This window comes from Telmatherina bonti (assembly GCF_933228915.1).
Source record: "Telmatherina bonti genome assembly, chromosome: 6".
In the NCBI taxonomy this organism is placed as follows: domain Eukaryota; kingdom Metazoa; phylum Chordata; class Actinopteri; order Atheriniformes; family Telmatherinidae; genus Telmatherina; species Telmatherina bonti.
In genome coordinates this window covers 40,527,317-40,550,275 of record NC_136624.1, presented here as the reverse complement: position 1 = coordinate 40,550,275, position 22,959 = coordinate 40,527,317, and the positions used below count along the sequence as shown (strand labels likewise).

Genomic DNA, 22,959 nt, shown 5'->3' with positions numbered 1-22,959 from the left:
AGTTCCTGAAAGCAGCAGCAGTGCAGGGAACGTCTGCGTCTTTCTAGAAAACCAGGACTCTGATGCAGGATGCAGGTCTCGTGCATGGAAGTAGTCTGCTTCGCGGTCCTGTAGATGGAGGAGTAACGGCACGGCCTCCTTCCTCGCCTGACGTAAAGCTCCGTAAGAACTTCTGGGCTTTAGTTAAACATGATATTTACTGTGAAGATGAGAAATAATTCTGCACACAGATCATCGTGTGCAAAAGCTGGAAGTTTTCAGGTTTGAACTTTCTAAACATCTTGCAACGATCAGGTCACCGTTAAATAATATAATAAATAAATAATGAACATGCGGCGACCTGGCATCGTGTCTCCTTCACCGACGATGCACCACTAAGACTTTCGCCATGAGTAACGTTTACACTCAGAGGCTGCTGGGAAAGCTTACTTGAAAGTGCCGCCGGCTTCTTTCAGCTTGTTCCTTTGAGCCAGAGTCAGACCTGCAGCAGGAACAGCTGGAACCTCTGGCCTCAGCGGGACTGCCAGGCGGGAAACAACAAGAAGAGACGGATGAAAAACAGCAGGAACAGTCTCAAACGTTCAGACTGAGGCCTTCCATGGCTGACGTCTCACCCGGCTCTTTTAGTTGGACCTGTTGCTGTCCCAGCATGATGCGACCAGGGCCCTGAATCCTTGGCGTCATCATGGGGGCTGCGGGTAAGGGAATCTGAGGTCTCAGAATGGTTCTTGGTTGCTGAGAGTGGAGAACCTGAAGGGAAAGTTTCAGCACAGTTAGACTGCAGGTTTTTAGGGAGGAAGTGATGTTTACATCTACAATCAGCTGAAACTAAAAGTAACTAAGGTATCTTAGTATCCGTTACCACGGAGGTCGTCTGTCCTGGTCTGTTCACGGCTGGCAGGAGCTGAGGCCTGCTGATGGGAGCAGGGAGGCGAGGGGTCGGGCTGCTCAGAACCACCATGGAGGAGGTGGAGGAGGAGGAGGCTGAACCTGAGGCTGGCTGAGGAAGATGACTCTGTTGGATGAAAGCTGTCGAGTCCGGGGTGAGTTGCCTCAAGGCTGGGAGGCTTCTCTGTAGAACCACACAGGCGGACCAACAACGCATCACAAATGTTGAAGCTAACACCCCAAGCATGAAAATACGTCTTTTAAAGGTGAGAAGATAAAAAGCACCAAAGCATCGTAGCCGTCTTACCTCAAGGAAAGGCACAAGGTAGGGCTGGGGGGAGGAGTTGAGCTCTTTGTACAATCTGCTGGTGAATTCTTCCGCTTCCAGTTTGCCTTCCTGATAAAAGCCAGAAAGAAGCAGGGGGGGGACGGAACAACGACATGTTTTACTACCATCATGCCAGAAACAGCACATCTCCAGCTGAACAATCTCCAGAAAATGTCCCTTCCTCGTGGTATTCAGCGCTTAAACGGTCTGAACTTTATTAGTCCTTCACATTTACACGCAATCATGATTATAAAAACATTAATATCTTCCTTTTCTACACTATTAAAAGGGAACATATAATCATTAGCTTGTAACTGCTACACAGTTGGGATGGGACGAGGGTGGGATGAGGATGGGGATGGGATGGGATGAGGATGAGGATGAGGATGGTGATGAGGATGGGATGGGATGGGGATGGTGATAAGGATGGGATGGGGATGGTGATAAGGATGGGATGGGGATGGTGATAAGGATGGGATGGGGATGGTGATAAGGATGGGATGAGGATGGGGATGGGATGAGGATGGGGATGGGGATGAGGATGGGATGGGGATGGGGATGAGGATGGGATGGGGATGGGATGAGGATGGGGATGGGGATGGGGATGAAGATGGGATGGGATGGGATGAGGATGGGATGGGGATGAGGATGAGGATGGGATGAGGATGGGATGAGGATGGGATGAGGATCGGATGGGGATGAGGATGGGGATGGGATGGGGATAGGGATGGGGATGGGATGAGGATGGGGATGGGGATGAGGATGGGGATGAAGATGGGATGGGATGGGATGAGGATGGGATGGGATGAGGATGGGATGGGGATGAGGATGGGATGAGGATCGGATGAGGATCGGATGGGATGAGGATGGGGATGAGGATGGGGATGAGGATGGGATGGGGATGGGGATGAGGATGGGATGAGGATGGGATGGGGATGAGGATGGGATGAGGATGGGGATGGGATGGTGATAAGGATGGGATGAGGATGGGGATGGGATGGTGATAAGGATGGGATGAGGATGGGATGGGATGGGATGAGGATGGGATGTGGATGGAATGAGGTTGGGATGAGGATGGAATGAGGATGGAATGAGGATGGGATGAGGATGGGATGAGGATGGGATGGGGATGAGGATGGGGATGAGGATGAGGATGAGGATGGGGATGAGGATGGGATGAGGATGGGATGGGGATGAGGATGGGATGGGATGAGGATCGGATGAGGATCGGATGGGATGGGGATGAGGATGAGGATGGGATGGGGATGAGGATGGGATGGGGATGGGATGGGGATGGGATGAGGATGGGATGGGGATGAGGATGGGATGAGGATGGGGATGGGATGGGGATGGGGATGGGATGAGGATGAGGATGGAATGAGGATGGGATGGGGATGGGGATGACGATGGGATGAGGATGGAGATGGGGATGAGGATGGGGATGGGATGAGGATGGGATGGGGATGGGGATGGGATGAGGATGGGGATGGGGATGAGGATGAGGATGGGGATGGGATGAGGATGGGATGAGGATGGGGATGGGGATGAGGATGGGATGGTGATAAGGATGGGATGAGGATGGGATGGGGAACTGGATGGGGATGAGGATGGGATGAGGATGGAATGAGGATGGGATGAGGATGGGATGGGGATGAGGATGGGATGGGATGAGGATGAGGATGGGGATGAAGATGGGGATGAGGATGGGATGAGGATGGGATGGGGATGGGATGGGGATGAGGATGGGATGAGGATGAGGATGGGATGAGGATGGGATGGGGATGGGGATGGGATGGGGGTGGGGATTGGATGGGGATTGGATGGGGAAAGGATGAGGATGGGATGGGGGTGAGGATGGGGATGAGGATGGGATGGGGATGGAATGAGGATGGGATGAGGATGGAATGAGGATGGGATGAGGATGGGGATTGGGGATGAGGATGGGGATGGGGATGGGGATGAGAGCCCGTATCACAGCCCGACACCATCCAGCCTGATCGGCATTTAGCAGAGAACAGCAGAACTGACAGGTTGGCCACATCAAAGTGGCATTATTTAATCCTATCGCCATGGCAACGTTCAACAGCGTTATCCCGATGGCATGCAGCCGTTCTGTCTGTCAGACGGACTTACCAGCAGGTCTTTGACCAGTTGTCTCACGCTGGCCGCCGTCTCTGTGGACTGTTTCCCACTGGACGCCAACTTGATTAACGTCGACAAGAAGTTCTTACATTTTTTCACATTCTCCATCGTCTCCTAGAGAAAAAAGACAATTCAGAAGTGATTATTCCTGGTTACGTTCTTCTATTTCCCAGCTCAGCGTCCGGCTGCTGCAGCATCACAACTCACTTTGCTCACTGTTATTGAGGTAACTGTGGTCCCAGCTGCCCTCGGGGTTATTCCTGGTACTGTTACCCCCGCTGAGCTCTGAAAAGACAAAAAACCAAGATAAAAACACACACATGCACATTAAAACGTGTCTAATGATCAAGCTGCTTCCGTAAGTGATCAGAGGACAGCGTGTGTGTTTTAAGGCCATTCCAGACACGTTCTAGTGCAGCATGAAGGAAGTCGACACGTCCTTTATCTCAACCTGAAGTTTATTTTCTGGCATTAAATTTAAAATGATATTAAAAAGAGTGTGAACCAAACTGGATGGCAGAATAAAGCTCTGGTTTTCAGGTGGACAGCCTGAAACACTCCACAGCAGCCTCGGCACGGCCTTTTCTTACTGAGCTTGCAGTGAAGACGACTCGGAGCTAACTAGCTTCCTGATATTTGCCACCTTTTCTCATGCAGGAACTGAATCCTCAAGCTTTCCAGAGACGTTTCAGGAAAATGTCCACATCCACTCTGGAGGTTTTACACACATAGTCCAGCCAGCTCCTAACGTCCAGAGCAACGTGAGACTTGGCTGCTCGTCTACCGATCCAAGTCCAGCTCATCTCTGCAACACCTTCCCGTTTCCCTCTGAATCCATTTCAAAACATTTTTATTAGTTTTTAAAACTTCTGAGTATTTATCCAACTTGCTTTTAGTTTACGAGCCTGCCAGAGCCCTTAGGTGGGGGCTCCTCGCCGGTGAAACGTCCCTCCAGAGAAGCTGGGAGAAGGTGCTGGTCGATGCTTGCAATGACATTAAGAGAAAAACCTGGATTCCAAGTCCAGTTGCAGACACTTCCCCTCCAGCTGTGGTCATACGACACATGCAGTCTTATTAGATACACAAAACTAAGAGGTGACACAGTTTCTGAGTGGTCAGTGGTGCTGAATGCTGGACTGAACGATGGGATGATATTACGACTGCATACAGCAACACAACACCTGTTGCTGTTCTAACGTACTGCTGACACGTCTACTGTAGACTCAATACAGACATAAACAAAAGACAGAGATAGAAGTTTGTTTGGTTACTTCAATTCATGAACACAAATTTATTTAACAAACTTGCGTGATCCGAGGCTTTTTTATTCGCAGCTTTTTCCACCAACGATTTTCTCTTTCTCGGCTGTTTAGCGGGAGGAGGCAAATAAACCGAGCCGGGTCGGGAAATCCAAGTTTCTTCTTCACTACTTTGTATTTTCATCCTAACACGCTGTTTATATGCAGGGTGTGGCTATCAGGTATGTTCTGCTGGAGGGGGAGGAGGGGAGCCGGGAGAAGAAGCTACGGAATATAAGAAATGAACAACTCCATTTGGGTCGGAACGTTTGGATTGGTCAGAGTTTTTACAGATTTACAGCAAACTGAGGGGTCTAACTATATTTCTTATTGTTCATGATTACAGAATGTATAGACTACTATCAGGACGAGGAAACACTTCACCCAGAGCAACATGTCTCTCAGCAAGAGGACCTGCTGGAGATTTAATGTCTTCAGCTCATTGTAAATAATTAAAATTTAGCTGGTAAAACTTCATGTCTGCGATGCATAATGTGCTGTAAAGAGAACGTTACTTTTAACATCACGTCCTGTCTCAGTCCAGACCCGCTCACTGACGTGTTTTTACCAAAAAAGAACAAGTTTGCTCCAAACTTCGGTCTTACCAGCAAAAATCTAACTTTCAGTGTTCAAAGTGAGAAATAAAACACATGAATACCTGACAACCTTTGAAAAATACATCTTTAGCATTATTTCCTTTATATTTTGAATAAATAACTTAAAGATGTTAAATAAAAAGTGAGAATTTACACCTGATCACAATTTTCAACTATCTCACAACAAAATGCAGAAGCTTTTATTTTGTGACCAAAATGTGAATAAATGTTAAACAAAATGCTAAACACAAAACATAAAGCGGAAGGGTCAGGTGTGTTCATCAACACACCTGTAAGACCGGAGGTCTGTGGAGGGTGGAGGCTGCGGTGAGTGGCGCAGCAGCTGGACCGCCTTGTCGGATTATGGCGCTGGGAGGCGCCGGCCTGCTGATGACTGCGTTTCCAGGAGCCTGAAAGACAGCGCACGGTGAAGCATGATGCACAACACACACTTTACTCCCAGCAGAAAAGATAGTTGATGTGATCGATGCGACATAACTGTGATTTATGGTTCTGCATAAATGAAGACTCGACGATGTGTCCACCTGCAGCTTACAAAATAAAAGCTTCTCAGCAGCTGAGCGTGGAAGTTGTTTCAGCGTTTCGTTCTGCGTACCTGTCCTGGATGGACGCCAGAGGGCGCCGCCGTCCGGGGCGCCAGCCCCCCCTGCACCTGCATTTGGGCCAAAGCTTGCTGTTGAATCATCAGCAGCTGTCCGCTCTCGCTGCGTACGAGCACCATCCCTGAAGCATGGCGAGAGAAACAGCTTGGTTACATCAGCAGAGCGGCTGGGGAACTTTACAAGGCGGGGGGCGTTGCAGCTCCTCAGGGCGGTCTGTGGAAAACCTCAACGTGTAAATAAAGAAAATAAACACAAGAACAAAACTATTTACAACCTCATCCTCCACTCTCAGGAAACATGGACAATATTTCAGCCTTAAATCAAAACCAGTTCACTGAAAATAAAGGTAAAAAAAAAAAAAAAAGTGTCGGGTCGTCTGTCGCTCCGAAGAGTTGGATCGTCTGTCGCTTTGCTCGGTCTGGACGTATCACTCCGACGTGCAGCTTTACATTTTGGTAAAAACTAAAACGATCAGAATCTGAGAAAGTTTCAGCATTTATCATAAAATCTGCATCATTTTTACTTTGATCAGTTATTAACTCATTTGCATATCTCATAACATGCGGCGCCTGTCGGCTTTAACACAAAACAGTATTTTAGTGTGACATCCGGGAGAATAAAACTCTTCTGACTCTTATCTTCATCATCTGCCTCTTCCTCGCTGTTTCCTGTCTTTCATTCTGAATGTGAAATCTTCTCTTCTTCCTCCCCTCAGTTTCCCCGCAGCCTCCTTCAGACCTCCTGATCTCTTTATTTCTCTCCTCTTCTTTTCATGTTCGTTTACGTTTTTCCTCCAGAAACAAAAATAAAACTCGTTGCAGGGAAACCATAAGTAGCCTAAAACGACGTATTGCTCGTGTGAACGCAGGCCGCACAAGCCGTTTTCCTATAAGATGTTTTATTGTTTTGCTGCTGAACTGATAACATAAAGCGAATTATCCATTTATGAATGTTTCATAAACTGCTTTGCATTTACAAGAACTTCAAAATTAACTAAAACCAACTAACTACATGTAAATAAGTCACCGTGGACATGTGATTGATGTATTAAGTGTGACCGTCCATCAGCTTCCCTGAGACTCTGTATGTTACTTCGTGATGCGTAAACGCTGGCTTGAGCTGGAGCTGGCTCGCTCCTTCTTACCGACAGAATGTTTTATACCTGAAGCAGCGCCGTCTGGCGCCACCGAGCACGATGCTGAGCTGTGTATAAGAATCCATCTTTTATTTCAACACTGGAGGAAAATAAAAGCAACTTTTATTACAGGCTAATAGCGAGGCAATAATTAATACCTGCCAAGAACATAATAATTAGTCTATTTTAAATGTAATAAAACCAATAACTTAATCCATCTTTTTACATTTTCTGACGTTTTCCTGTTTGGCCAATCAGCAACCTAGAGCATAATTCACTTTAATTCAGCTTTATCTGTACATCGCCACTTTACAGACACATCAATGTGAGCCAATTCCTAATCAATAGCCAGAATGAAGAAAACCAGCAGACTGCATGGAATCTGGACTTGGATCTGATCCTCCATCCTGAGCAGCACCAGTCCACAGTGGGAAGGAAAATCACCTGTTCTTTTATCATTAGTCACATTTAGATAATCAGATCAAAGTTTTTATAATATGTTTAGCAAGTTGTTCCTCTGTTAGCTTCATTTAGTTATTACCACCCCCCCCGTAGATCCACCCCTGCATTATACCAACAGAAAACAACCTGGAAATACATAATGGCTCCATTTAACTGTTCTGCTTGAAAGACAAGCTCCAGATCAAGAAGTTTTCTAAATGAGTTGCTGTGATGTTAGAACTGTACGTTTCCCACAGCAGAAAGCAGGAGATGTGAAGTGAAGCATGCTTTAAAAGATCTGACTCTTTTCTCCAAACTGTGCCTGTTTTCTAAACACTGCTGATGATCCTGGAAAAAGAGCCAGCAGGCAACTTCACTCACCTGGCGGGAGCTGGATGTTGTGCACACCTGGCTGTCCCGGAGAGGTCTGAGGCAGCCTTGGAGCCAGCATGTGAGGTGTCAGGGTTCGGATCCCGCTTGCAGGGGCAGCAGGCATGGCAGGGGGCCGGGGGGCAGCATCTGAGCCGGGGGTGCCTGCAGGCTGCAGAGCTGGATGCGTCATGGCTGCAGGTGGTTCAGCCTTGATGTGGGAACCTGACACTGACGGCTGGCTGCTGTTTACCAGCGGAGTCTGGATGCAGACACCAGTCTGGTTGGTTGTGTTGTTCCTGTTGTTCCCATTTAAAGCTGCAACCGGCCCGGCGGCTTGCAGAGGCGGCCTGATCAGCGTCACGGTGGCTCCCTGTGCAACACCCCCAGAGCTGGCCTGGATGACGCTGCTGGACGATGGGGGTCCCGCGGCACCGAGCAGCCCGTTGGACAGCACTGCTCCGCCACTGGCACCGGGGACTGACACTGCAGGGACGCCACTTGACACCGCTACGCTTCCTGGATTGGGACAGTTCATAGTTTGGCTCCCATTAAAAGTCTGCGCAGAGCCCACTTTTCCCGGGAGGTTCGGGAGAAAAGTTACGCCTGGCGGCGTGTTGCTCGGCGGGTGTTCTGTGGTTGGGTCGGAGCTGGCAGTCGCCACGTCCATAGCTGACCCATGGGGAGCGGTTTGCTGGAGACCCCTGTACTCCAACTTGTTCAAAACAGGCGATGAAATGTGACGGGAAAGACGAAGTCACATCTACCGCCTTTCTCTGCCGGGTTCCCGTCTGGTGTTTCCTGGCAGGGATGGAGAGAAAATGAGACCATTTACAGTATTCCTGCTCCATCTCCACCAGGTCCCAGCTGGACATTAGTGTCTCCTGGTAGAGAACGGGAGAAAAGGAGACTATTTACAGTATTCCTGCTCCATCTCCACCAGGTCCCAGCTGGACATTAGTGTCTCCTGGTAGAGAACGGGAGAAAAGGAGACTATTTACAGTATTCCTGCTCCATCTCCACCAGGTCCCAGCTGGACATTAGTGTCTCCTGGTAGAGAACGGGAGAAAAGGAGACTATTTACAGTATTCCTGCTCCATCTCCACCAGGTCCCAGCTGGACATTAGTGTCTCCTGGTAGAGAACGGGAGAAAAGGAGACTATTTACAGTATTCCTGCTCCATCTCCACCAGGTCCCAGCTGGACATTAGTGTCTCCTGGTAGAGAACGGGAGAAAAGGAGACTATTTACAGTATTCCTGCTCCATCTCCACCAGGTCCCAGCTGGACATTAGTGTCTCCTGGTAGAGATGGAGAGAAAAGGAGACTATTTACAGTATTCCTGCTCCATCTCCACCAGGTCCCAGCTGGACATTAGTGTCTCCTGGTAGAGATGGAGAGAAAATGAGACCATTTACAGTATTCCTGCTCCATCTCCACCAGGTCCCAGCTGGACATTAGTGTCTCCTGGTAGAGATGGAGAGAAAAGGAGACTATTTACAGTATTCCTGCTCCATCTCCACCAGGTCCCAGCTGGACATTAGTGTCTCCTGGTAGAGATGGAGAGAAAATGAGACCATTTACAGTATTCCTGCTCCATCTCCACCAGGTCCCAGCTGGACATTAGTGTCTCCTGGTAGAGAACGGGAGAAAAGGAAACTATTTACAGTATTCCTGCTCCATCTCCACCAGGTCCCAGCTGGACATTAGTGTCTCCTGGTAGAGAACGGGAGAAAAGGAGACTATTTACAGTATTCCTGCTCCATCTCCACCAGGTCCCAGCTGGACATTAGTGTCTCCTGGTAGAGAACGGGAGAAAAGGAAACTATTTACAGTATTCCTGCTCCATCTCCACCAGGTCCCAGCTGGACATTAGTGTCTCCTGGTAGAGAACGGGAGAAAAGGAGACTATTTACAGTATTCCTGCTCCATCTCCACCAGGTCCCAGCTGGACATTAGTGTCTCCTGGTAGAGAACGGGAGAAAAGGAGACTATTTATAGTATTCCTGCTCCATCTCCACCAGGTCCCAGCTGGACATTAGTGTCTCCTGGTAGAGAACGGGAGAAAAGGAGACTATTTATAGTATTCCTGCTCCATCTCCACCAGGTCCCAGCTGGACATTAGTGTCTCCTGGTAGAGAACGGGAGAAAAGGAGACTATTTACAGTATTCCTGCTCCATCTCCACCAGGTCCCAGCTGGACATTAGTGTCTCCTGGTAGAGAACGGGAGAAAAGGAGACTATTTACAGTATTCCTGCTCCATCTCCACCAGGTCCCAGCTGGACATTAGTGTCTCCTGGTAGAGAACGGGAGAAAAGGAGACTATTTACAGTATTCCTGCTCCATCTCCACCAGGTCCCAGCTGGACATTAGTGTCTCCTGGTAGAGATGGAGAGAAAAGGAGACTATTTACAGTATTCCTGCTCCATCTCCACCAGGTCCCAGCTGGACATTAGTGTCTCCTGGTAGAGAACGGGAGAAAAGGAAACTATTTACAGTATGCCTGCTCCATCTCCACCAGGTCCCAGCGGGACATTAGTGTCTCCTGGTAGAGAACGGGAGAAAAGGAGACTATTTACAGTATGCCTGCTCCATCTCCACCAGGTCCCAGCTGGACATTAGTGTCTCCTGGTAGAGATGGAGAGAAAAGGAGACCATTTACAGTATTCCTGCTCCATCTCCACCAGGTCCCAGCTGGACATTAGTGTCTCCTGGTAGAGATGGAGAGAAAAGGAGACCATTTACAGTATTCCTGCTCCATCTCCACCAGGTCCCAGCTGGACATTAGTGTCTCCTGGTAGAGATGGAGAGAAAAGGAGACTATTTACAGTATTCCTGCTCCATCTCCACCAGGTCCCAGCTGGACATTAGCTCGAGCTCCCCCTTGTCCCTAAACTATCGACATGTCATTTACGGCAGTCTCGTGCTTACCACACTGGTTATTGTGACACAGGAGCTTCAGCTTTGACTTTACAGACCGTGGCGGATGACAACCTAGCGCTTTATTCAGCCCTCCCAGTGAAACCAGTCCACCCAGCGGTCCGGGACCAACCGCCATCTTCACGCTCCTGCGAGCTTGTGAGAAGCGAGGTACTTACCAACTGACGTGCGCATGCGCATGCGCACAGCCGCTCAACGGCCCCGACCGGGAACTTGTGCGCGCTGTGATTGGCTGCTCCGGGGGGTAGGGGGCGGTGCTAATGGCTTCAGCTGTCATTCCAGGGGATGCGCGAGAGGCTAGAACATCGAGGCGGGAAGGTTCTGTTTCCGTCAAATCTTTCAGCGTCTGCTGCGTTTTTATGCTTGAACGATGAAAATTTAGATTCTAAATTCATCCCTGTGACTGTTGGTGGGATAATAACGCGGTTTGCTGCAGCCTTACCGAGCTAATTTCAGAGTTTAGTCACAGTGGAAGCACCGAGCAAGATGGCTGAAGCCATCTGAAGGTACTGTTGTGGTGAGACGTTTACGGACCCCCGCCTCAATAGGAAATGCCATGCACGGGATTAGTGTCACACTAAAGGTGTAAAACTCCTGATATAGAAAACATTTCAATAAAATAACCTTCATTCATGTTGGGGATTAGTGTTACACTCCGTGTAAAACTCCTGAAATGCATCAGTAGAAAACACATCGGTCAAATAACCTTCATTCATGTTGGTACATTCTCATCCTAATCAGCTTTATTCGTTTAAACCAGTAAAACAAGTGTCACTTTTTATGGACATGTTTTAAAAAATAGAGAATAAAAAAGACAATTGTAGTTATATGAAAAAAAAATTCAGACCCAATAAAATATCTTCCAATTTTTTTAAAGATTTTTTTCCTTTTTATCTGTTAATTCATATTAAGTTCTACTTTTTAGTCACTAATATATGTATAATGTATGTAAAATGTACTTGTAGTTTTTTGTTCCTGCGGTGTACACTGACGAGCAAAACAAGCCAACCCTGATTGAAGCGCAGGTGATCCATCCAGCTGCACGAGGGCGCGTTAGCGCGCGTCCTATAAAGCGAGCAGGTGCTGCGTAATTGTGCCTCGGTTGGTTAGACCAGGTTAGGGCGTCGTGGCTTGCACAGTTAGAAATTAACTCGGTTTTTAATCGTTTTCTTGCTTTGTTGCCAGAATGAGCGCTGGAGGAGGAACTCCGTACATCGGCAGTAAAATAAGTTTGATATCAAAGGCACAAATTCGTTATGAAGGAATATTGTCTTCCGTGGATACAGAGAGGTCCACGGTTGCTTTAGCAAAAGGTATGTTGAGCTTCACAAAGCGGGCTTTTCAACATTTGTGCTTATTTTATTTTATTTTTTTATTGTAATTTGTTATAAACTTTTCTTCTCACCAGTTAAATCCCATGGGACCGAGGACCGGCACACGGATAGACCAGTTCCACCCAAAGAGGAAATTTATGAATATATTATTTTCAGAGGAAGTGACATCAAAGATATTACTGTGTCTGAGCCGCCAAAGCCGCACCATGGGCTTCCACGTGACCCTGCCATCGTCCAGGTGTGGTCCAGGAAACTTGACTCTCAGGTCAATTTGATTCTGATTATTTTATTCCTTCCTTTTCCTTGCAGTCATCTGTTGGTCCGTCTGCTGGTTATCACCCACGCTGGAGTCCCTACAGAGACATGATGCCCACCTTTAACCAGCTGGCTGCCAGTTCTCTACTCAACCAGCAGTACAACGCAGCGCTGGGTCTAAGTACACAGAATCTCATGGACATGTCTCGTATCTAGTTTAAATGACATCGTTGTCCAGCTTGTGTCCAGACTCTAACCTCCCCACCATGTTCCTTTTCCCTCAGTACCAGGACTTCACGGCGCAGCCAGACGAGTGCCGATGGTGGAGCAGGCTGTCCAGACGGTGCCTTTGGCTGCAGCAGCACAGAGGCGGGGAAAGGCTTCGACCCAGCCACCGAGCCGGCCGCCTGCTCGTCCAACTCTGCGTTCTGCTACAGACGGTTCTCGCTTTGAGAAGGAGAACGTACCCACTAGTAAGACAGATTTTTTTTATCTGATCCAATCACTGCTTTTAATCATATTTGGTTAAAACCGACACTTATATTTCCAGGACCGGCATCATCACAGCCAGCTGCTGCTGCAAAGGATGAAGGCCAAAATGCTGAAAACCAGAAGAGAAGGCAAAGGCCAGGTAAGAGTCTGGATCTTCAGGCGTCTCTGGAGGTTCAGAAGTTGTTCCCAGCTGAATGAAACTGCAGAAAACCTGTTCTGGACGGTCGCCACATCGTTTTGGTACAACTTGAGCTTTCTCTTTTTAGGAAGTCGCAGGTCCAGGACCAGAAACCGAGGCCAACTTCTGGCAAAAAACTCCAAGGCAACAACTCTGGCGTTTGAGTCTGACTTTGATTTTGAAACTGCAAATGCTCAGTTTAGAGATGACCTGATGAAGGAAGCTGTGGGTATGTTTAAAGGCCGTCAGCCGGTTTACTGTCTCTGGAGGCCATAAAGGTTTGATATCTCTGCAGGTGACAAGGTGGACTCTGCGGAGCTCCTGGAAAGCCAGAGTATAGAAGAGGTGGAAACTCTTGCAGAGAAGTACTACGACAAAACGAAATGCTTCTTTGACAATATCTCGTCCGACGTTAAGCCCAGGTGAAGTCAGTCGTACACTTTATTTGATCAGGTTTTGCAGTACATTAACTTTCCTACGTGGCCTCAGGAGAACCACCTGGGCGGAGGAGAAAAAGTTGAACATGGAAACGTTTGGCGTGCCCGGTCGCTTCCTGAGAGGCCGAGGGTTCCGGGGTCGAGGACGTAGAGCGCAGAGTGCCGCCGAGCAGCTAACCCTCCCTAAGATTGGCAGTGGGAGAGTGTGAATGACTTTTCTGTTTAATATTACTGTAAATATTGTAGTTTTCTACTTTAAATTAGTCTTTTATTTTCCTGCCTTTGGCTCTTTAGTTTTTCCCCAAGTATGTACAGAGAATGTGGGAGTTTGGCTCCTTTCCATAAAACAGGAGTTTTTGTTTTAATTCCAGAAGCTGTGTGGAAAGTAATGAATCTGAAGTGTGAATGTCTGAACTGTCCAGCAGGCATTGCTGTTTTGTTTAGTTTTTTTTTTTTCTTTATGGCCTTGTTTACTTGACTGAAGTGTAATTCCAGAACAGTCTTGGATCATATGTGGAAACCTTAAAGGACACTTCCCTCCTTTTGTAAACTCAAACCTGATGGTTACTATTAAATGTGATGTTGCCTACATGCTGCTCAGCGTGGTTCTTTTAGCTGTTTGGCAAATGGCAGCCAGCTGGTTGAACTGTGGGCCCACGTCTCTGAGTATCTCCTGGAACGAGTCCTCATCAGGAATGGTGATCCTGTCCAGCTCTGAGAGGTTGTCGGAGTCGCCTTCCTCTGTATACAAATGGGGTTTATAATCCAACAAATCCTTTTCTGTCTCTTGAAGATACAAAATCCTCTGTAGAAGGATGAAACTAAGTTCAGTACACGTATCTGTAGAGGAAACGCAGCAGAATGCATTACGAACCTGATGAAGCAGACTGCAGAGGGCTGCATCCACATCACTGCAGTTGGCATCTGCAGAACTTGAGTATTTAAGCTGTAAATGGAGTTCGTTAGCTGCTTTGGTCTGGACGTGGAAGTAACAAACTGTGCTGAGAACGCTACCTGCAGGCTGCAGTTGTGCCCGTTGGTCAGAGAACGCCCCGTCTGAGGATGGAAAGCAAAAGTTAAATGCATTCCCAGAACTGATCAATTTTCCCCTGGTGCAGATTACCTGGCTCCAGCTGCTGAAGGTAGAGTTCTTCCACCTGCTGTCCCTGAAGGCAACGCTTTGTCCCACACTCCTGAGAGATCCGTTGAAGTGCTGGTTGCTGTAAACGGGCTGCCATATGACAGGTTTTGTTCCTACCTTTGAAAACTTGTTTTGCATCCCACGTTGCAGGGTGTGATGCTTCTCGTCAGCAGAAACGGCCACAAGACTCTGCGGTACCTTTTTAAAACAAAAAGTGGTGACTGGTGCTTCCACTAAAAGGGTTGCTCTCACGCTTGCAGAAGTTTCTAAGTTGTGACCTTGCAGTCCATTCCTGGTGTCTCGATGTTGGAGTTCAGCAGGGTTTCTCCAGATGAGTCGGTCTGCAAAGGGGCAAACTCTTCCTGGCAGGAGAGGCTGACTGCCAGCAGCAGCAGCACTGTCAAACAGCAAAACTCACGTCAGAAGGCGTACGGAGATGTTTCTTACAACCAGAACGGCAGATTCCAGTCCTTACACAGGAGCAGAACCAGGGAGGCCAACATGATGCCTGTGGCGCCGTAGGAAGCTGCTGCTGTGGCGTCTTGGCGGTTGCGGCAGTTGGGCCTTACGGAGCAGTCGCACACTGTCACGCTGAGGTTGTAAACTCCATACGCTCCCTGCAGGTCTGAAATCTTCAGATGAACTGTATGTAAACCTGCGTACACAGCAGGCTCCTTCACCAAACCAGCTGTGAAACCTGCAGCAAAATGATGGACTTGTTTTAGTTTGGGACGCTTTCTTATAACCTTTCTCTGCTTTACATGATTGTTTCTACCATAAGCAGGATTCAGTTTCCATTTCCCTTCAATGTTCCCCAACAGTTCAAATGTAAAAGGCCCTCCGAAGGGATTTCCATCCGGGTCAAACGCGGTGATGGTGGTGGTGGTGGGAACATCCGCCACACAGTCGTCCACGTGGTCCACTACTGGTTGCGGCACGTTGTCATTTCTGTCATTTACATGGATCTGCAGTGTCACTGTGCCTGTCTGAGGTGGCTCACCTGGAAATGATTATACATAAATAGATGTAGAAGTATAAAGCCCTCACAAAAAGTTAGAAATATCAAACTTTTGTATTTAATCTGAATATTCCTAAAATGCACTTTAACCTTTAGTTGCGGTTAAACTTAGTTTGATTTCTCTAAACTTCTAAAAGCAGATTTACTGTATTTGTGTCTCAGTATTTCTTCAACATGTTGGTTTCTAACAAGATTAGTAATCACAAAACTCCCAAAGGAAGCATCTGGATCATGAGTCGCCTTCTAAATGTTCAATCACAGCTTGTATTTAAACAACAAACCCAGACATCTTAAACATGACATTTTGATGTTGCGGTGAACCCACCACTGTTGGTAGATTTTGTCTTAAATGTTTAAGATGAAGGAATTACCATTGCACGATTCTACTGCAATGACCCCCCGCCAAAAGAAATGTATAAAATATCAGTGTAACAATAACTTTATGCATTTTCTATAAATTTCACCTGGAAGTTGAACATTCCTAACTTTCCACAAGATGGATGGATGGTGTGTAATTACCTTCATCAACAGCGTGCAGTATGACGGTATAGAGGCCGTCAACAACATGAGACGATTCCCTGTCGGGGGGCTTTCTTGTGGTGATGTCGCCTGTTTGTGGATCAACCGTCACCCAGCCTGCAGGATCATGTCCTACTTTGTAACTGCAGACGGATGCAGTTTATTTTAACACACAAAGCTCTAAGTTCAGACTTAAACATAATCAATAAAAGAACCAATTTACACAAAATCTCTGCTCAGACTGGAGTCTGGATCCACAGCGACCACTCTCTCCACCCAGGTTCCTACAGGTACGTTCTCCTCCAGCGTGGCCTGTTTGACAGCCACCCTGAACTCCGGGGGATCGTTGGTATCCTCCACCTCAATCGTAACTTTTATAGAATGAGGCTGACCAGCACCACTGGAATGGTGACCCATACTGGTGTCAACTTTCCAGAGGCCTCCCGCTGGCGTCTTCTCCTTCACTTTACAGAAGAAATATGGAGCTTCATTCTCCACAGAGATGGACAGCTCCTTCTGTGCTCCTTCCTCAAAGTCTAAAGGCTGAAATTTTAGTTTGTAATGAGTAAGATACAACAAACTGTACATTTAGCAGCCCTTTTACATCTCTCAGTCGAGGTATTTTTCACCATAATGCAGCAAACTTACCTTTACTACTGTCAGGACTCCATCGTTGGTTTCTGGGTCGGTCTCTATCTTGAAGTTCCCCCCCATGTCTCCATTTATGGTGTATGTCGCTCTCCACGCCTTGCTGTTCACTGTGTCTTTGTCTGTCACATGTAGCCGCAGAGGAGAGGACCCCCACTCATTTTCCTTCACTTTTCCTGATCCCTGTTGTTTAAATCGGGGCACAGATATGATTATTATAAGCGTACATTCATAGAAAGCATCCAAGCTAACAGTATGTTAGCTTGGATTGATTTTCATAGCATTAACCAAAACAGCTCAGCTGACTATACTTCTTGTGATAACATTGTTTTTTTTCTGCAGGAGAATGTTTGTAACCAGAATAATAAATGAACATTACACTGATCATATATTAGTTTGGAATCTATGATGTTTTACAAGACATGTAGGCCTAGCAGTATGTCCACATGTCCAAAATGTAGTCATGTAACAAGAATGGAGAAGTTGTGAGATAAAATATTTTCCATTGCCTATTTAGAATATTAAGGTGATTCATTTAAAACCAGCAATCATACTAATATAATTTAGGTTTAAATGTGTGTCTTTATGCTTAAACTTTATCGGCCAAGTCTGAGAGAAAATTAGAAAAAGTGAAGTCTTTGGATCAAGTTAAAAGGGTTTGAATGAAAGCTGGTCATCTTGACAGAATAAATTAACATAAAGTAACCTTGTTTAAAATGTCATTCAATATTACTTTCCATAATGCTAAAATGTTAGCATGCTATGGTTAGCAAAGGTAAAACAAAGATGTGTTCTTTTAAGTAATTTTACAGCTTTTAAACTAGCAGCTTGCAACAGAGCTAGCTTATTGCTAGCTTTTTGGTACTTGTGTTACTAGCAAGAAACCTGGTGTCAGACTGCAGCTTATTAGTCATGTATTCATGACATTCATTATTTATGTGAAAAAGAAAATGGAAAACTACTTCATTAAAAATATTTGTAATCTTTATGGTGCTCATATCTCATCTAGAAGCATTTTCACGCATTGAAAAACAAAAGGCGGCTACATGCTAAAGTTGATGCTGCTGATGCTAGCATTAGCATTAGTGATAAGAGTGAAAAACTTTTCTGTGGAAAAGTCAAGCCAAAGATCTGCTGTGTCCAACAAAAACAAATGGTTTTTCAAACTTGGACTGAACCTGGTTCAGCTCACACCATGTCACCAAGCAGAAAGAGCCACAACCGATGCAAAATTAGCAACTTGTGACGTTGGTGGAAGTTATAAAACCAAGATGACTGCCTACTGTTTGACCGCTGATGATGGGAAGATGGTTGTTGCCATCTTGGACATGAATAATGACTGTAGTTGTACTGGACAGACTGACGATGTCTCCATGGTCTTTGGCCTCCACCAGCACCGTAAACATTTTGGCCACCTTTCAAAAAGGGAAAAGAATACTTTTACATTTCATATCTTAATCAGCCTCCTACAGCCTGACATCCACATACATAGACATCACATTTCTGGTTTTCTGCACCATAATTCTGTGTACCCAGAACCTGTTGGACACAAACGTGGTAACTAACACTGCCATCTGGTGGGATCAGGTATGAGCATTTTTATGTTAAGGACATATTTATTGCTACACCATTTATGATGGTGTATTATGACATGTATAATATATAAGGAAAAATATAAACACTACCATTTTGGACACTTTTTTGTCAGATTCAATGGGATAGTGTGTCCAAACTTTTGACTAGTACTAAATACACAAAAATTCTATTTACGGGTTTCTTTTAACCCAAAATAAAGAAATCATAAGTGCAAGTAAAACTAAGGCTCAGCTTTTAGGAGGTTATGTTTTTATAAAGAAATATGTCCCATTTTGATGTAATTCCCCCCAGAATTCAGGTCTCAGAGACAAACAGTCCTTAAGGGGGTGTCTGAAACTGAAAGCTTATTGTAAATAATTGCATTCATACATGCTGTAAAATATTTACTCTGGTTAGGTGCAGCTCAAGCTGAACAGGAAATGCAGCTTTTACTTTGTTACTTCTAAAAACAATCCTAACATGTTAACAAAAGAGTCTTGCCTCATAATCCAAACATCCTTTAAATGAAATAGCTCCAGACTCCTTCATGAAAAATTCCGTGTCTGGAAGGTTTGGAGACACAGATTTGATCTCATAGTGGAAAGTCGAGTTCGGTGTTCCTCTCTGGTCCTTGTCGTAAGCCAGCACAGTCAACAGATGGGAGCCTGTTAATGATTAAATAAAACATCCAAGATCCTGCTCCATGAACGATGTTTCAAGTTTATCCAAAAAGCCAATTCTTATTTGTGATTTTCTCACCTTGTGCGTTATCTTCATTAACAGTGATTTCATACAGATCCTTCTCAAAGCGTGGGGGGTTGTCATTGATGTCTCGGACTGAAATCTCAATTCCTAGTTTAGTGTCAGTTGATGAATCTGTCTTTTTGGCCTCAAATCGCAGCTACAGATTGAAAAACATCTTGTAAAGTTAGTCACTTAATAAGGAGAAGTATATCATTTAATATTTAGATAAAGTGGAGGTAATATGAAGAAATGTTTGTCTTGTAAAAAAAATTGTAGTCTTCCAGATGTTAAACTGATTTGATGTGACTGGAAGTCTAGAGATGTGTTGATGCTAACCTTAAGTACTGTCTTCTCCTCATAGTCCACAGCTCTGTGGACATACAGGCTGCCGGAGTCCCTGTCGATGGACAGGACTCCCTTTGGCTCCTCATCCACACCTTCACCAAACAGCTCAAAGTGCACACGATATTTACGCTCCACATTTACCTGCAAGACAAGTTTTTTCTGCATTACATTTCATGGACAAGATGAGTCAAAGTGCTATAAATAAAACATTAACAGCAGAAGAAGAACATTAAAAACCAACCTTACAAGGAAAAGAAGAATAAATAACAACTGAGAAAATGCAAATAAAATTAGAATGTTAGGGTCGGAAAGTTTTACAGCCACTGGTCTAGTCTAGTGAAAGTACAAGTCCTCTTCAATGTTCTTTATGTGCTAAAAGGCCGACCTGAAGGTTCAGGTCTGAGTCCAGAACTTCACCCAGATTTCTGGCTTTGTTGTTGGTTTTTAACACAAGTCCAAGCCTTTCAGTCCACTTTAGATTTCCGTTTATCTGTGATGAAATGAGACATTTACTCTGAGAAAGTGAGAATGTTCTGTCTGAAAACCATCTGCGAAAGTCTGATTTATTCTGCCTCCAAGCAAACTTTCTGCTGCAAAACATCCTCAGGCTTCAACAGGCGCCGGCTACATTTTTCTCATTTTCAGGCCAATCCTCGTACCTGACAAGTGTCAGACCTGCGTTAACCCTTTAAAGCCTGAAGCAGGAAACAACGGGAGGGAAAATTCTCTAAAGAAAACAAATCTGAAGTCTTTATTTGTCTCTTTACCAAAATAATGTTGTATATTTCCAGTTTATTTCCAATGACTGATGCAGAGTTTCACATTGTGATCAGTCTGATCACAATGTGAAAGTTTTTATCAGTGATTTAAAAGGTCTCAGAAACTAAAGGCTGATTTACTTTAACAGCAACCTTTGAATCCTTCAAGCACAAAATAAGTTAGTGTTCAGTCAGTGCAAGAGGCACCATGTGTTTGTCTCCTTTTCTTCCATTTCTTTAGTTTTACCTATTAAAAATACCAAAGAAAGTATTTGTAAAGATTCCAGAAAGAAATGGCTGAAAGAGTTCCGAGTGCTGAATGAAGGGGTTTTACCAGGTTCTGCAGATCGGTTCCAGGTTTCTCTGTATTTTAGTGTTTTTATGAAATTGCTGCAACTGTTTCTCGTTTTAGAAGAACTGAGGGGAGACTTGGACATGCGGCTGTTTCTGGAAGATTTCTTCACACAGTTTTCTCACCTTGCCCAACATATAGGGGAAGGGTCCTGGATGTCCCTCTTCAATCTCGAAAGAGTCGATGATCCAACTCCTCTTGTGGTGGCTCAGCAGCTGCGAGCATGTTGAAGCTGACAAATAATAAATCTGAAAGACAAACAGGCAGCCAAACCTGAAGAGCGCGGTCGTAAGGGTGAACAAGAGCAGGAAGTTTTGTTTGCAGCCACAAACTTTCAGATCTTAATTTATATTCTTTGCACACTGGAGAAGGGACGAGTTGTTAAAAGGTTAACTCAAAGGTGTTATTTCACCGAGACATCAAGTGTTTAGAAAGACCCGTTTTAATGTGATTTAATCCAAATAAAATGAAACTTCTACATGTTCATGAACATTTTGTCTCCACAGTCACAACTTTAGCAAACAAATTAGTTCTGAGTTGCTAAATCTGAGCATAAGCAGGAGTTTCAGAGTGATTGTTACTCACCAGGAGGCAGAAGGAGAGCATGATGCTTGTTCACCACCTCCAGCACCGTGTGAAGACTGGCTTTTCCCACACGAGACCCTGCCTCCTGCGCTCCACACCCACAAACAGGAGTGGAATAATCACAGGTCACAGTGTGTTAAAGAGTCAGACAGCCTTTAATTTATGTCCCTCTGCACGTCAGTGTGTCAATAAGCTCGCATGACTGAACAATATGTCTGAGATCTATCATTTCACTTCCAAAAGGTCGAGACGATGTGAAGGAGGCGGCGATGTCGTCAGTCCAGATTTAGAACAAAAACAACATGCCACATGTTGAAACTGGGACGTGTTACCACCTCATGGAAAATATGAGCTCATTTTTATTAAGATGGGAGCGACGCAGCTCAAAAACAGCCGAGGAGCAACTACCTGCCAACAGATCACCGAGATGAGCATTTCAGAGAGGCAGAGTCTCTCAGATTTAAAGATGGCAGAAGTGTGCCAACATGTGACAAACAGCATCTAAATACTGTGAAAAAATACAGAAAAAGTTCCTTCAGACTGAAGTTTCTGCTTTAATATCAAGATTCAGAGGTCGGAAGTGGAAGCTCGTGATCTTCAGACCTTCCCGGGGCGCTGCATTAGAAAGAGATGCAAGTTTCTTTCAGAAACCACTGCATGGAGCTCAGGAAGATTCCAGAAATCCCTGTCTGAACACACTTCACCCCGAAACACACACATGCAGGTTAACCCTTTAGGGTTTACCATCTGCTGGAGGCAAATCTGCAGCGACTCATCTCTTTAAAACATGGAAATAAACCTGCCTGAGCATATCTGCCAGCTGGTTTGGGTCTGTAAAACCCAAACTGTTTATTAAAACACTACTGTTACACCGTTATTACATTGTTATTAACTTCTTCTGTTAACATCTCAACCATTTGCTACAAAACATTTATCGTCTTTATTCTTGTCCAAAACAAACAGAAAACACAGAGAAACATTTCTCTCCTGTCTTTTTGTTGGTGCGAATGTTAAAGGGTTAAAGCTCCATCATATGTAAAGAGGATCCAGAAACACGCCGTCTTCTCTGGACCAAAGCTCATTTAAAATGTTCTGAGTGGAAACCTGGATGAAGATGTGGAATAGTTTGTGGACAGCATGGACGGCGTGTCCTGCAGACTAAAGAGGAGAGGGAGCATCCAGCTTGTTATCAGCCTGCATCTCTGATGGGATGGGGTTGCATTAGTGCCGATGGCGTGGGCAGCTTCCACATCTGGGAAGCTCCATCAATGCTGAAACATCTGCTCCCATCCAGACAACGTCTCTTTCAGGGAAGACCTTCCACCATGCTGGACCACATCCTGATGGTGGAACAGGAGAACTGGTCCAGCAGGACCATGCTGAACCACATCCTGATGGTGGAACAGGAGAACTGGTCCAGCAGGACCACATCCTGATGGTGGAACAGGAGAACTGGTCCAGCAGGACCACGCTGGACCACATCCTGATGGTGGAACAGGAGAACTGGTCCAGCAGGACCACATCCTGATGGTGGAACAGGAGAACTGGTCCAGCAGGACCACATCCTGATGGTGGAACAGGAGAACTGGTCCAGCAGGACCACGCTGGACCACATCCTGATGGTGGAACAGGAGAACTGGTCCAGCAGGACCACACTGAACCACATCCTGATGGTGGAACAGGAGAACTGGTCCAGCAGGACCACATCCTGATGGTGGAACAGGAGAACTGGTCCAGCAGGACCACGCTGAACCACATCCTGATGGTGGAACAGGAGAACTGGTCCAGCAGGACCATGCTGAACCACATCCTGATAGTG

General features: G+C 45.8%; 3 protein-coding genes across 5 annotated transcripts; 1 reads left to right on the top strand and 2 right to left on the bottom strand.

Annotated features, from left to right (window-relative positions):
* Nucleotides 1–425: 425 nt before the first annotated feature.
* Nucleotides 426–10,888, bottom strand: LOC306757209 (transcription initiation factor TFIID subunit 4-like; the record flags this gene model as incomplete). Its single annotated transcript, XM_079242174.1, has 10 exons — nt 10,751–10,888; nt 7,833–8,621; nt 5,869–5,996; nt 5,543–5,662; nt 3,566–3,643; nt 3,350–3,472; nt 1,196–1,285; nt 863–1,072; nt 615–750; nt 426–520 (listed from the first exon to the last, which is right to left on the bottom strand). The coding sequence occupies exons 2-10, from the start codon at nt 8,488–8,490 to the stop codon at nt 426–428; spliced, it is 1,638 nt and encodes a 545-aa protein (XP_079098300.1). The 5' UTR covers nt 8,491–8,621; nt 10,751–10,888.
* A 150-nt stretch (nt 10,889–11,038) lies between these two features.
* On the top strand, nt 11,039–14,044 carry LOC306756647 (protein LSM14 homolog B-like). Of its 3 annotated transcripts, none has more exons than XM_079241465.1 (9): nt 11,039–11,077; nt 11,945–12,072; nt 12,168–12,331; nt 12,403–12,529; nt 12,633–12,821; nt 12,899–12,979; nt 13,107–13,247; nt 13,314–13,440; nt 13,508–14,044. In XM_079241465.1, exons 2-9 carry the CDS (start codon nt 11,946–11,948, stop codon nt 13,662–13,664), a joined length of 1,113 nt encoding a protein of 370 aa, XP_079097591.1. In that variant the 5' UTR covers nt 11,039–11,077; nt 11,945; the 3' UTR covers nt 13,665–14,044. The 3 variants fall into 3 exon arrangements, with proteins under 3 accessions (XP_079097591.1, XP_079097590.1, XP_079097589.1); XM_079241464.1 differs by having other exon boundaries at nt 11,055–11,265; XM_079241463.1 differs by having other exon boundaries at nt 11,055–12,072.
* cdh27 (cadherin 27) lies at nt 14,042–21,161 on the bottom strand (the record flags this gene model as incomplete). The annotated part of the gene is made up of 15 exons (XM_079242171.1): nt 14,042–14,260; nt 14,470–14,511; nt 14,579–14,794; nt 14,875–14,993; nt 15,072–15,293; nt 15,372–15,596; nt 16,134–16,276; nt 16,357–16,676; nt 16,782–16,964; nt 18,065–18,196; nt 18,858–19,021; nt 19,116–19,257; nt 19,437–19,586; nt 20,681–20,803; nt 21,141–21,161. The coding sequence occupies 15 exons, from the start codon at nt 21,159–21,161 to the stop codon at nt 14,042–14,044; spliced, it is 2,421 nt and encodes an 806-aa protein (XP_079098297.1).
* Nucleotides 21,162–22,959: the final 1,798 nt, after the last annotated feature.